At 47.1% G+C, this 14,240-nt stretch overlaps 2 protein-coding genes across 2 annotated transcripts; one reads left to right on the top strand and one right to left on the bottom strand.

The window, feature by feature from the left end:
- Window positions 1-2,508: 2,508 nt before the first annotated feature.
- Window positions 2,509-10,253, top strand: LOC131284663 (cartilage oligomeric matrix protein). The gene is made up of 17 exons (XM_058313526.1): window positions 2,509-2,596; window positions 3,090-3,153; window positions 3,932-4,035; window positions 4,146-4,357; window positions 4,473-4,629; window positions 4,699-4,836; window positions 4,904-5,080; window positions 5,139-5,256; window positions 5,337-5,458; window positions 6,820-6,920; window positions 7,058-7,419; window positions 7,487-7,706; window positions 7,777-8,064; window positions 8,985-9,219; window positions 9,299-9,527; window positions 9,596-10,104; window positions 10,177-10,253. The coding sequence occupies exons 1-17, from the start codon at window positions 2,509-2,511 to the stop codon at window positions 10,251-10,253; spliced, it is 3,201 nt and encodes a 1,066-aa protein (XP_058169509.1).
- A 586-nt stretch (window positions 10,254-10,839) lies between these two features.
- Window positions 10,840-13,051, bottom strand: LOC131288844 (adipokinetic hormone/corazonin-related peptide receptor variant I-like). Its single transcript, XM_058318022.1, has 7 exons — window positions 12,900-13,051; window positions 12,695-12,818; window positions 12,472-12,620; window positions 12,307-12,406; window positions 12,024-12,231; window positions 11,096-11,219; window positions 10,840-11,032 (listed from the first exon to the last, which is right to left on the bottom strand). Exons 1-7 carry the CDS (start codon window positions 13,049-13,051, stop codon window positions 10,840-10,842), a joined length of 1,050 nt encoding a protein of 349 aa, XP_058174005.1.
- Between the last annotated feature and the right edge of the window lie 1,189 nt (window positions 13,052-14,240).

The raw sequence follows: 14,240 nt of genomic DNA, 5'->3' as shown, positions 1-14,240 counted from the left end.
CTTCCAAACACCCGGGGCGGGACGGGAAAGCCCCTTCTTCGGCAATCATAATCTGTTTCACAAGCGGGCCAGCATCCGTGATCGTCACCTTCGCCTCGCGAGATGCGCGAGACCGCCTCCCTGGGCCCTTCTCCACCCCACCCACAAAACGGATGCGCACATACGAAACACGCACACAGCCCTCATCGCAACACCGCCCACCTAGGAAGCTCGTAAAGCAGGCAAACGGCGGGCACAAGGCAGTCCGTGGACCGCGACTTGGATCTCTCGCGATCTCGCGTCTAGACGTCGGTGGTACGTGCAGCGGCTTAGTCTGCTGTGAGATCCCACAGCGTTTGGTCGATATTTGTTCACCCGCCGCTTCGTGGGCTTCGTCGTCGCTGGATTGTCGTTTGTATCCGGAGCTGAGGAGCTGCTGCTGGCGCGCATAAGAAGTTGGTGAGTCGTGGTCGCAATCGTCTGTAGCCGAAAGGACCTTTTCGGAGTACGTGCCAGAGGTTCTGCGCGTGGAAGTTCCGGTTCGTGCGAAGAACCGAAGGACGAATCGGGGTTTATTGGTGTGTCGAATGTTAGTGACCTGTTTTGTGCTACCCTCGGTGGAAATTGTGTAACGGAAAAATTGAACCATAGAGTGACACTTGTACAAAACACGCTTGAGAATCGTTCGGCAGGATTTTAGGATAAATCGCAATTCCCCGTTCAGCAACAACTGGTGAACAATAGTCTGATCCTCCAAAAAGCTCCAGTACCCAGACCAGAACAAAGTCGAGAGTGATGTGTGGAAGTGCGATGAACCAGATCGATCGCCGAAAGTGCACCGAAGTGCACCAGTTCGATCGTTCGCGGTAACGGTTCGGGACCGGGTTTTCACGCCGTCCGGTAATTTCGGGCCCATCGCGACCGGACCGCATGTCCATTTTCGCCCAGACCGCTTCCGAAATTGGCAAATTGACGCTCGAAATCCCATCTGTTTCGCGGGCTCTCCCCGTCGTGGTTGGGGGTTTGGCGCGCGCGCTGCCGCACACACACGCACGGCACAGCACAGGGTGGTGTGGGCAGGTCGGGAATGGAAATAGACCGGGTGGGTACCGGGGAGAGGCAACAGCGGAATGCAAGCTCTGCAACGCGGTGTTGCAGCGGATGTCGAGACTCCATGGGGCTCGCGAAGCTGGAAGAACCGAGACGATTTCCACCGCTCCTCCACGCGGTCTCTATGTGTGTGTGTGTTTGTGTGTGTGTCTGTGTGTGTCCGTATGTGCTGCGCCGCGAGGCAGCCTCCACGGCGAGGGCTGCCCACACATTTTTTTTTTTTTTTTCCTACTACTCCACTCTTCTCTTTCAAAACGCCTACGCGCCACAATTCCGAAGCTCCGGGCTAACAACACACCGCCGCCAACCGCTGCTGGCCGGCTGCTCCAGTCCAGGTTACGCTCCTTTCCGTTCGGATCGTCGCCGTTCGGTTTTGATTGCTTCTGATCGCGTCCCCGGCCCGAACACCCGCCTTGCCTGGCGGACGTGCGTACGGACCCGCTTTTTTCCTTCCACTTTATTTATTTCACATTTCTGTTCGGTCGGAAATTCCTGTTTTTTCGCCGCGCTCGGCCGTGGCGTTCCACACCTTCTTATAGGTGTATCCCTGCACGCCAAAGGCCTGTCGCTTGTGTCTACCTGCGCAGCCGACGACGACGACCCGCCTCGCTATCGGGAGACGCCATTTACGATGTCACTCAAGAGTCACCTATTTTGTCGCCCCGGAATCCCGCCGACGGCCCGACGACGACGACGACGACGACATCGGTGACAGGGCGCCCGATCGGTTCAGGTTCGCAGCCCACCATGTGCGCGGACATGTGGGACGGCGACGGCCCAAGTGCCGAAGCTACCCGTGGTTGGAAATTAAAATGGAATCACAACATCAAACAATTAATAAAATAAAACCAGACAGTGCCCGAACGGCCATGCAAATGATACGGCGGCAAGGAAGAGCTGCTCGACGCCGAAGATATCGGAGGAAATAAAAGGCTCAGAAAAACGAAACGCATCGAACAGCGCAAAGGAGAACGAACGAAAACCCGAAAAAGTGATCCTTTCTGTGGCACCAGGAAAGAAAAAAAAAAGCAAAAACCTGGAGATATAAAAACGACGTTCAGCATTCATTTATCATGAAACGGGAACACCTTCGGATGCCGTGGCGGTAATGACGGTGGTGTGGCGCACCGCCGAACATGTGTGCCGATTCGAGAACATGTGTCAATTAGTTCGTAATGTAACGGTTGCTTTCAAAACGTGCCCTTCATGGGTTTACAATAACTCGACAGTGAAAATGATGCCAAGGCGATTAAGTGAGATTGCTTTTGAAACTATTAGCCAGTAAAACAAGATACTTCTACAAGTGTGGATAAAACATATATACCAGCACGATTTAAAAATCGCCCCGAGTGACCTAAAGTGAGAATTTGTTTTCCTATCGGTTTCCATCTTTCCCATTTTCCAGTATAAACGAGCAAAATGAAATCATCCCTGGCAGCGGGGCTGTTGCTGCTGCTGGCGCTCTGCGCAATCGTCCAGCAAGTGCAACCACTATCTCTTGACCCCGGTAAGTGTACAACTCAGCTGCACACAATTTAAGTGACAAAACACAATGGGGGCGCAGTCCAAACCGAACTCCAGTGCTGATCGACCCGGAAGATCGATTTACCGATCCATGGCGCCTCACGGCGTCACCAGTCCAGCCATTCCGCGTAATGGCGATTGAATAATGTTTCAAAAATCCACGCACTTCAAACCTACGTGTGCGCCCACATTTGAAACAATACTTCCCACCCGTACGGTTCGCCAGTGAGATCACAAAGTGGTATTGATTGATTTATGAAAATTCAATTCTTATTTGGAGCGCCACTGGGGGTTTTGCTGGGGAATTGAAACGGAATCTTAATACTCATACTGCAAAACCATATATGAAATTTCCATATTTCCATATTTGTTAATGACCACAGAAAAGCGTGTGCATTCATACGATCTGTACTGTACATCCAACTAACCGCCCATTTATGTCTCTGTTTCTCTCAACTCGGTCCCCGTGTCATTAGTCGCTTCAACCGAATTGGAAGAGTATATTAAGGATGATTTTCTTATATCTCTGAGACATATTAGGTAAGTTTCTGTTACATTGGAAAATTTATGTCTAAAAATACGCTAAGATAGTACGTTAATTTATAACACTTTTTATATTTTGATCACTTATTCGCAAGTTTCTTCAATAATCTGGAGATTTATTGGAAACATATCTTGAAATTAGTTAATATCCTTAAACCGATTTGGATACATAGGAACCTATTCTGATAATTAAGTCGAGCAGTGGGCAACACTGAGTGGTGTATCGAGTAAAATCGAAAATCTTATTGCGGTAGACGACGTCTCGATTTCGATTACCACGAAACCGCAAAAAACCCACTCTCTATAGATTTGACAAATTTATCTCAGATGCCTTCGGCCTCGGTGATCCTTTGAATTTGAAATCGACTCAGTCGGCAAAGTGGTGATCGACTCGACTATCAGAATAGACCCCATATTCTTTTAACAAATGTTGTCACACACAATTCACAAAGATATGATCGAGGATTATTCGACGGATCTGAATTACAAATAAACCCTAACATAACATAAATTATCATAAAAATAAACAAAACACTCTTCCGTAAGCCATTCATCTATAATGATTTTCATGTTTTTAAGATAATTTAAGATTTTGTTAAATAAAACATAACATACCATAAGATTCGTTTGGAAGAAATCTTCACAATTTGTATCACATAAGCCAGTGTTTTATACTCAAAATTTAAATAACGCCATGTCGTTATAATGAAGAGAACCATAAACTGTTTACATAGAATTTCACCTCAAAAACTCATCAACGTTAATGTGTTTGCAGACCGCGCCGAAAGTTTAGGATAACGATCGAGGCACTTTTCATGATCGATTTCCCCGAGTCGAAGAACAAATTCTCCTTCTATTTGGATCGCAAAAATAAGCGAGGTAAGTGGGCGCACGCTCTATTTCCCACCTCCGATCCCTCGAACTCCACCGGGATTGATTTATCACCCCGCGTCAGCCATTCTTCATCGCCTTTTGCCCCGTATCCGTAGTGACCATCGACATCAACACCCACGCGAAGGTGTACTCAAAAAATCTCATCCTGAACGACCTGAACGAGTCAACAACGATCAAATCGCTTGCGTTCGCGTTCCACCAGAGCTCGATCACCGTTTACATGAACTGTAAACAATCGTCCACGGAAGAGTTGGACGTCAATCTGTCCAAGCTGTTCACCAGCGCTGACGAGCCGACCGTGAAGCTGGTAACTAATTGCTACGCGAATTCATCATAATCGCGGCTCAAATCGGGCGATGCTTCCTAATGGCACCACTGATCGATTGTTTTACTTTTCACGCATTTCCCGCTCCGTCGCGTAGTTCCGCGAGCGTAAGTATCCCCTGTTTTTGGACTCGGAGCTGGAAAAGGCGCTGAGCCGGGCCAGCTGTCAGAAGATTTTGCGTCGCAATGGCAACAACAGTATCCACCCGCGCCAGAAGCAAACGGTGGAGAAGATGCTGAAGAATAAGGCGCAAGGTAAGAAATGGAACATCAGTTCAAACGTTCAGATTGCACATGATTTAATAATACCGGACGTAAATCTAGGGGAAGTTGCTCCGGAGCGCAACAAGAAACGTGACATCCGCAATTGGCATCACACGTCGGAAAAGTACAAGCAAGAGATCCACACCGACTTCTCGTCGAACCGTGGGGACATTCCCATCATTCATGGAGACTGTGACGGTAGGTTTGGCTTGGCGTGAGCTGCTCGAAGTCGCGATGGTATGATTGATAATATTGTGATTGACAGAGAACATCCTGAAGCTTTTGGGCGAGCTTCTGAAGCTGGTAAAAGAACTGAAGGAGGAAGTAAAGGGTCAACGGCATGAGATCACCTACCTGCGCGGCCTGATTGAGAATTGTGCCGGCTGTCAGCAGGCTCAGCCGCTGCGCGAAAACTGTCAGTACAGCAATCCGTGCTTCCCAGGTAAGCAGTTACGAGGACCTACTAAGCCATGAGTACTCACGTGGTGATCGTCTTGCAGGCGTGCAGTGCTACGATACGTCCACCGGCATGCGCTGTGGCCACTGTCCACGGGGGTACGTCGGTGATGGTCGCAGCTGTCGCCCCGGTCAAACCTGTGCGGACCAGCCATGCTTCAAGTAAGTGGTTCGATCGATCAACTCTAGCAGACTCTCGGTATTGGACCTATAAATTCTGGTTGCTCGTTCCTTTCCTCTAGTGGTGTCCAGTGCTATGACACGGTCGAGGGTGCACAGTGTGGACCCTGCCCGGCCGGGTACGAGGGTGACGGTAAGCACTGCCGGTTTCGGGACGCCTGCGAAGACAAGCCGTGCGCGCCAGGTAGGAAGTAATAGTCAAATCCCAGTCATTGCCATTGATTGAACCTCCTAACCAACGTTGACCAACCTGAACAAACCGTACGGAGACTGCCGTCGAGGAGATCCCTAAGCAAGCGACACGAGCTGTGGGCTTCTCACGAAACAGTTTCACGTACATCCCAATTCATCCCATGCAAACTCATCCGTTGCGCAAGTTGCGCTGTTGTGAATGTGGAAAAGGTGTTGTGTTCTTTCCCAATACTTCGGCGGACAACAGTGTCCGAAACGTTGCGTCGATTTATATTCCCTCCCCCTGAACATGCAGGCGACTTACAAATACTACAAATATTGTCATGAACTTTTTATACGCATAATACTATTTTGTTTACCTTAATTTTAGCCGGCGACGCTAAATGTACTTAACCTTAAGCTTTACTACCCACAATATTTACGAAATCCCGAGAATAAACCGATCGTCGTTCATCAACTTTGGTTAATGGGTTGGTCTATTATACTTGTTTTTTTTTTGTTTCTCGTAGTTTTGTAGTCACTTTTAACAGCTTTGTTCCGAAACCTGCTTAATCATCCAACTCCTTGCATGCATCGTTCCTCTGTGACAAATGATATTTGAAGCAGTTTCTATAAAGCCGCTCAATGGATCAGTATTCACGGATTCTTTAGCATACGGTAAACAGTCAATACTTGGTTAACACGTAAAGCGCTACGTCGGTCCCGTGGGGCCGACAGTGTTCTTTCTCGTAAGCCGGCGTCGTTCTGCTTGGACCGACAGAGCCCGTTAGGTAGGCCAGCGTTTCTACGAATCGTTGGCAGAACGGAAAGCAGTGCAATTTGCGCATAGCGCTTAACGAGTTAAGATCTGTCGACATTACTGGATATGTTAACAGACTGTTGAAATAGTATTTCTCAAAGCGAAGCGCCTCGCGAGTTGCATATCATAAAAGAGACGATTCAGACATTCAGACTCGATTATGTCGAACAAGATTTGATGATCAAATACGATATAAACCATTTACAAATAATCTATGGTTTTGCTTAAATCTTGAAAGGAGTTAACATCAATGCATATTTGCTGCTTTTATCTGTTGCAATTTGTATCCTTCCTGCGTATGATGTTTAACTTTGATCAGAAATATAATTTCTTCTGGTTCCAAAACCAGTGTTTTTCAAATCTCTATAATTCATGCAATAAGAAATCCTAGTGAATAAAAAAGATCATATCCGATCTTGGATCACAAAAGATCGCACCGTCAACTACTTCGAAGAGTGAATCACAAAACCAAAACCTTAACCATTTTGCAAAATTATATGTCTGACCCCATCGTTTACACCCCTCGCCCACTCTTCCGAACGTTCCCCATGAAGGTGTACATTGCAGTAGGTTAGATCAGCATCCGTTCTTCCGCTGCGGTGCCTGTCCGGCCGGTTTCACTGGCAACGGTACTGCCTGTCACGACGTGGACGAGGTAGGTAGTGGTGCGACTGTATGTGCTCCGGGATCGCAACAGATCGGAAGCCTTGGTTGCCAGTTGAGCCAGAGATTCGACGCACATGTTCCATGGTTCTGATGGCTCTTTTTTCGCTCTCCGGTACCCTCTACAAGTGTGATCTGATGGAGCCGTGTGATGTGCGCGTCCGCTGTACCAACACATCGCCTGGGTTCCGCTGCGATCCGTGCCCGGCTGGATACGTGGGCATCCACTATGAAGGCCTCTCGGCGGCAGGGTTCGATGGTTCGATGCAGCGGCAAAGGTGCACGGATCGGAACGAGTGTGCCGATGGGACGGCTCGCTGTGGCGTGAGCACGATCTGTCACAACACGGAGGGCTCGTACGAGTGTCAGTGTAAGGCGGGATTCATCCGGAATTCGTCGCACGAGTGTCTACCATCAGACCGCATGTGTTTGGATGGTACGATCTGCGACACGAATGCGGTTTGCAAGCACGCCGGTAACAACAAGTACAGGTATGGTATATCTCCCACATCTATTCGCGCGATTGGGATCTTGTCAAATACCATGCGTCTTCTTCAGGTGCAAGTGTAAGGTAGGATGGGCTGGAGATGGATTCCTTTGCGGTTCGGACAAGGATCTCGACGGCTGGCCGGACACCAACCTGCTCTGCAGCGATGAAAAGTGTCGTGCGGACAACTGCGTCAACATTCCCAACTCCGGCCAGGAGGACGCCGATCGCGACGGCATCGGTGATGCTTGCGATCCCGACGCGGACAACGACGGAATCCTGAACAATCCGGTACAACTCAATCGCGAGTGATTGTCGTCAGTGGTTATAAACGTGAACTTTGACTGTCTGTTCTCCACAGGATAACTGCCCTCTGGTGCACAATCCGGATCAGATGGATAGCGACGTCGACGGTGGAGATAAGCAGGGTGATGCTTGTGACAACTGCCCGACCGTCTCGAACGTAGATCAGAACGACGTGGACAAGGATGGCCTGGGTGATGCCTGCGATCCAGACATCGATAACGATGGTATTCGGAACGAGGACGATAACTGTCCGAAAGTGAGCAACCATAATCAGCTCGATACGGACGGCGATCGTGTTGGCGACGTGTGCGATAACTGCCCAATGATCCCGAATCCCAATCAGGTAAGATATGAGATGATCCCGCGAGGCGGATTATCAAGAGCTTCTTCTTCTTGGACACCCCCTACGACCGTCATTGGTGAATACTTTTTCTCTTTGTGTACGTGAATAGCCAGTGCTACAATTTCTCTGAAGCGTTTAAAATTAATCGTTGAGATTTATGTCCAAGTTTCAAAATGTACAAGGAATTTTGCTAATCCTTGATCCATTCTGTGAAATTTCCTCTTCTTTCATGACTTCTCAAAAGTGTTATCTCCAATTTACGTTAGTGTATTGAGCTTCTCCTAAAACAAATAACAAGATTCTAGAATTGATCTCTAGTTTTGCGCACTTTGTTTTAGGTGAACACTGAAATTTTTCTTGTAAAATTATTTCATTTCATTTTAGAACTTTCGCTTGTGGTATAATTAATGACAATTTTCATCATAAAAATCCATCAAATTCTACATAGATCTGTTGCTGCATTCTCTACCTTTTAAAATTATTTCGAAAGTCAATCAAAAATCAAATCAAGTGTTTGATAAGACAAGTAAAAACCCCTTTTGCAAAATAATGAATAGGATTTCCTTAAAAAAAATGTGAAAACCACGGAGTCCTGGATAGCTCGGAGTCCCAAGCAGTTGCTTAGTCTGCTTACCCTATGATCCGCATCTGGCTTTCATGCACTGGACCCGAAATCTTACTGCAACACTTTCTAACGTATTGTTGATACAGTAGTATTTGTTTCATCTGATACTATCCTAAAAACCTTTCATACAATTAACCTGCAATAGTAAGTGAAAATATTCGATGTGCACACATATGGTAGCACTCGCTTAAATATATTTAATGATTTATGATTTATTATCTCGCCCGTCATATTCGATAAGCTGCAAGAAATACCACAGTTATCGAAATAAACAAACATGCTTAACCTTCAACAGCTGGACTCCGATAATGATCTTATCGGCGACGCATGCGATAGTGATGTCGATCGCGACCGGGATGGCATACAGGATAGCCGGGACAACTGCCCGAAGCTAGCCAACTCGGACCAGCTCGACTCGGATGGTGACGGTCGGGGCGATCTGTGTGACACGGATGCGGACAACGACGGCATCCTAAACCACGAGGACAACTGCCCGATCGTCTTCAACCCGGACCAGACGGACGCAAATAGTAAGCGAATGGGAGCCATACTCATTAGTATCTTTCTCCAAAACCGGGGATTCTAATGCTTACTAACGGTCTGTTGCAGACGACGGTATTGGTGATATCTGCGAGGAGGACTTCGATCTGGATCTCATTCCTAACTACCTGGACAACTGTCCGAACAATTCGAAGATCTTTTCGACTGACTTCCGCACGTACCAGACGGTGGTGCTCGATCCGGAGGGTGATTCTCAGATCGATCCCAACTGGGTGATCTACAACAAGGGCGCGGAAATTGTACAAACGCAAAACAGTGATCCGGGACTTGCCGTCGGGTAAGGGTGATTGGCGTGAGAAAGCATGCGGGCCCTTAAGCCTAACTTGGAACCGGTACCGATTTCAGTTACGATGCCTTCGGTGGGGTGGACTTCGAGGGTACCTTCTTCGTCGACACGGAAATAGACGACGACTACGTCGGGTTCATCTTCAGCTACCAGGACAACCACAAGTTCTACGCGGTGATGTGGAAGAAAAACATCCAAACGTACTGGCAGGCGACACCGTTCCGTGCTTCGGCCGAGCCCGGCATCCAACTGAAGCTGATCAACAGCAACACTGGCCCGGGTGAGATGCTGCGCAACAGCCTCTGGCACACCGGTGACACCAAGGACCAGGTGAAGCTGCTCTGGAAGGATCCGCGCAACGTTGGCTGGACGGAGCGTACCGCCTACCGGTGGTTGCTGCTCCACCGTCCCAAGATCGGACTGATCCGGTTGCGAATTTTCGACGGTGATCAGATGGTGGCCGATTCGGGCAACATTTTCGACACCACGCTCAAGGGCGGTCGATTGGGTGTGTTCTGTTTCTCGCAGGAGATGATCATTTGGTCCGATCTGGTTTATCGATGCAATGGTAAGACCCGCTGATGAACCCGTCTTTGAAAGCCACTTTTAACCATACTCGAACCGTTTAATCTTCTTCCAGATAACGTACCGGAGGCGATTTATCGAGAACTGCCACCACGCCTACAGCGGGAAGTCCAGGTGGATCACCGAACCTGAAGCGCCCGCCTGGTTCAACCTCAGCCAATCTAATCAAACAACGTACAACTAAAAGTAGCCTCTAAAGTACGCGTATTTACACAACCGCTTCCACAGCTACCTACTTCGGGCTATCGTATCACTCCGCATCTGCTGCTACCTCAGCGTTTTCCGCTTTCCAGAAGCTCTCGGAACGCACTCGTTGACATCCGGTAGAGTGACGATTTTCTTTGTCCCGTTTCACAATACTTTTTAGTGTGAACTTATGTTACAGAAAAAAATTAAAATAAACGATATAGAAGTGCAAACGTTAAATTGTCGTTTTCATCATCAAAATAGAAGAAAGATTCGACTGTATGTGGAGAATTTGTTTTAGAGGATCTTAATAAGTTTTTATTTGCATTGTAAACGTTTGTCTTGTGTACAATTCCATGTGGTTGTGGAGGGATGTAATATTTTGAAATGAAATGTAATTCATGAAATTTTGATGAACTTCTGGCAGTAGGAAAGATGCGACCCAAATTATTGGCTCTTCAGGCCCCACTATGTAATCGTAATCGTTTTCCTGTTTTCGATACTCCTATAACCTAAACGCTATTTTGCAAAATCACGCTTTTACGTTTGTGTGACTTCCGCAAGATTTCTCCTGTTGCTTCAAGGGGCTTGCGGTGCGTTTCTTCCGTACGTTGTAGATACCGTACACGACCGGGTTCATGCAGCTGTTCGTGCAGGCGAACAGAAACAATCCTTTCTGTATCCGCTGGTCCACGTTCTTGGCCGATTCCTTGTCCAACCAGTACCTGGCAAGAAGCGTCGATTAGTCTTTCTTAGGAAATATATGCTTCAAACAATAAATTATTCACCAAAGCGACATAACGTAGTACGGTGTCCAGCAAACGACAAATACGATCACGATCGTGATAGTCATGCGTAGAGTTTTTCTCTTCGCCCTGCCGAGAACGTCTATGCTTGACCGGCGAAAACTTTCTGCAAAGGGTGGAATTTTAATTGCTTGGTATGAATAATTACGCTATACTCGGTTGCTCAAAAATACAAAGGTTAACAATACTCATAAGCGCCATCCTACTTTGCTTTTTAAAGCACTATCCGCTAGTGCAAAATTTAAAATATATCCAAGGTATTTTCAAACATGTATAAATATCATTTAAAACAACCGGTTTAATACCAGCTTTGCAGCTCTCAGTTACTTTCTGATCGAATATTTTTTCTTCGGGAGTTTCAAAACTATTTAAATTAACAAGCTGATTATGTGTCCTTTCGTCGTAGAAGCTAAACTAAAACATCATTTGAAAGAGCCCAAAATTACCTTTCAAATGCTGTTTGAAAAATAAAAAAGATAAATAAGTTACAAAGGACCTAAAAATTGCGTCAATTGCTGCGGCTGGTCTTCCTTCTTCTTCTTCTTCTTCTTGGCGTAACGACCTCTCAGTCATGCCTGCCCGTTAAGGGCTTACGAGACTTGTTTCCCTGTTGTACATGGATAGTCAGTCCTCTCGTACAGGGGAGGGTCCGGTCTCGGTTGGGATTCGAACCCGCGGCGTCGCGGGGGTGAGCCTCGGCGCTCATGGGCCGATTTTCTAACCGGCGTTAAATTTGACGATCTTATATGCAACCCCTTTATCATCAAAAATAGTTCAACCGAACAAAGTTAAGCAAACATTGATACATAGCATTGATCGAACATTCAAACAATTATCACAATAAATAAGCAAATGGAGATACGCTTAGAGTAATTTGCCAACCACCAATGAAGCATTCCAAGTTACTGACCTAAATTCTTTGGATTGGTACGGCTAAAGATTTCATAGTATATCGACCCGTAGCAGAAAAGGATCACTATCAGCGGGAACGTGTACATGAGGCACATACCCAGTACGTTGTAGATTATTTCGTACACTTCCGTTTCGAATGCATGATACGTTACGCACTGCTTGTAGTTGGTGATGTTGGGATGTTGTTCCAAGTGGAAGATGTAGGCCTTTAAGCAAAGCGAAATAGTACGCAACGGTTTACAGCGGTTCGACATCATGATCGTGCTATGTAGTATCTTTACCTGTGGTAAACTGCACAGGCCGGACGCAACCCAAGCGGCTATAATCATTAAATGGGCCCGATTGTCGTGCACTTTCAGTGGCTTCAGCACGGCGAAGTATCTACCGAAGAAGGAGCCAGTCGTTACATGATCCACTGAAACAATGGTCACAAACAAGGCACTCACCTATCAACCGAAATGCAGATCAGGATGAAGCTAGATAGGTACAGCCCGAACGTGCGAAAGAACGCCATCACGCGGCACAGCAGGTCCCCGGCATTCCACCGCACAGTGTACGCCCAACCGATCTCCAGTGGCATCATAAGAAATGTAACCTGTTTGGCAGGAATGACAGGGATTGGCAAGGAGTCAGTTCGGACTAGTTCTGGCTGCCCCACAAGTATCATACCAGTAGATCCGCTATTGCCAGATGGGCTAGCATTATGTTGATCCTGGACGAGGCGCGAACCTTCCGTTGCGCCAGGATGCTGAGTACCGTGAAGTTTCCGGTAGCCGAGAATACCATCAATGTGCTGGAATTGAAAAACATGCGCCACTTTACCGATTTTCACTGGACTCCTCCGCCGGATGTTGATCCATTTCTTTCCACTCACCTGTAGACCATAATCGATAGGAAGTGGCCCGAGTTGAAACGCATATCGATTGTCAGCGGGAAGTACTCGTCCGACGAGTTACCGACATAAACCGACCAGTCGGGAAGGTTCCGATGGTCCTCAATTTGCTGGTTCACTTGAGCGTCGGCCATTATTTTCGTGCACTTTGTTGAGGCGTTGAGCGGTGCCAGAGTTTCATTTCATACCTTACTCGTAACGATCCACTACACTGCACTTGTAAAAGAATTCTTTTACTAGGTTCGTTGAAGCTTCGACTACGATTACGGTTCTCTCACGCATGTCTTTAAACCGAAGTATTACTACCAATTTGTTGTACGATTTCTATCCCCACTGCTTTATACAACACGCACCTCAGCGAGGGAAGACAACGTGTTCTTCACGGAAAAGATTGCAGATACTCCACACGATTTCCATTCTTTATATTATGATGAGTTCAGTAAAATATGGTTACTTTACAGAATGATAGTATTTTTTAAAGAAGTAACATTGATCCTAAGGCAAAATAATTGATTATCTTATTGATACCAGCTCGGTATACCCGTAGATCATAAACAACCTCAATCACTACAATGCACGAACACACGCTTGTTTCACACCAGAAAACCAGGCACACGTATGTGTGGAGCGTAAAGTATAGAGATAGAACTGAAGGACCACTGGCAGAAGGGAGGGGGCGGAATGGTGATCAGCAAAAACCCGGACACGGTTCTGATCACGACGATCGTTCCGCTAAGCAGTTTGTTGTTGTGCGATAGAGGACGAACACTCACTCAACGCGTGCCGAAGAAGTCAGAGTCCAGTGTCAGACAAAACTTACCGTGATGGTCGTCGGCAAGGTCTGAGGAAGGCAAGGCTCACCCGAGGGATTTTGAAGCAAGTCGAATCATTCGGTATGCTCGGCAAAAGGATATCACTGATACAGGTTTCCACTTTTGGCTTTCCGAGTCCTTTGGTTGATCAACCGTTAAATCACTCGAGCAATTGAGCTTAACAAGCTATAGCACCGTTGGCAAGAAGCTCGCTCCTAGTCCATATGTTCAGGGGTAATTGCTACACTTACGGCTCCACTACCGAACAGTTGGAACTAGGAATATTGTTATTACAATCTGACAAACTATATTTCTTTCCGCTGTGAATAAAAAATGGGAAAACAATCCCTATCGTGCCTTAGTGAATCGGTGACTACAACGAGCCTGTCCACACTGACGAGTAGATGGAAGCAAGATAGGCTACCTCCTAAGGCTAGCATCTACCGACTGCAGGCGATCGGTCTCTGTCGCAGCCGGGTCGCGATCGACGGTTATCAACGTTCTCCTCCGC

This window comes from Anopheles ziemanni, chromosome 3, assembly GCF_943734765.1.
Source record: "Anopheles ziemanni chromosome 3, idAnoZiCoDA_A2_x.2, whole genome shotgun sequence".
Lineage (NCBI taxonomy): Eukaryota > Metazoa > Arthropoda > Insecta > Diptera > Culicidae > Anopheles > Anopheles ziemanni.
Note: the sequence above shows the minus strand (reverse complement) of the source record. Positions and strands in the feature narration are given on the sequence as shown.

What these genes read in the sequence shown, in the direction of transcription:
- LOC131288844 (XM_058318022.1), bottom strand. Translation starts at nt 13,051, where the DNA reads ATGGCCGACGCTCAAGTGAACCAGCAAATTGAGGACCATCGGAACCTT. An exon ending in CTATCGATTATGGTCTACAG is followed by an intron (nt 12,819 to 12,899) that starts GTGAGTGGAAAG and finishes TTTCAATTCCAG; the next exon opens with CACATTGATGGTATTCTCGG. An exon ending in TACTACGTTATGTCGCTTTG is followed by an intron (nt 11,033 to 11,095) that starts GTGAATAATTTA and finishes GCTTCTTGCCAG; the next exon opens with GTACTGGTTGGACAAGGAAT.
- LOC131284663 (XM_058313526.1), top strand. Translation starts at nt 2,509, where the DNA reads ATGAAATCATCCCTGGCAGCGGGGCTGTTGCTGCTGCTGGCGCTCTGC. An exon ending in ACCACTATCTCTTGACCCCG is followed by an intron (nt 2,597 to 3,089) that starts GTAAGTGTACAA and finishes CCGTGTCATTAG; the next exon opens with TCGCTTCAACCGAATTGGAA. An exon ending in AGACAAGCCGTGCGCGCCAG is followed by an intron (nt 5,459 to 6,819) that starts GTAGGAAGTAAT and finishes TTCCCCATGAAG; the next exon opens with GTGTACATTGCAGTAGGTTA.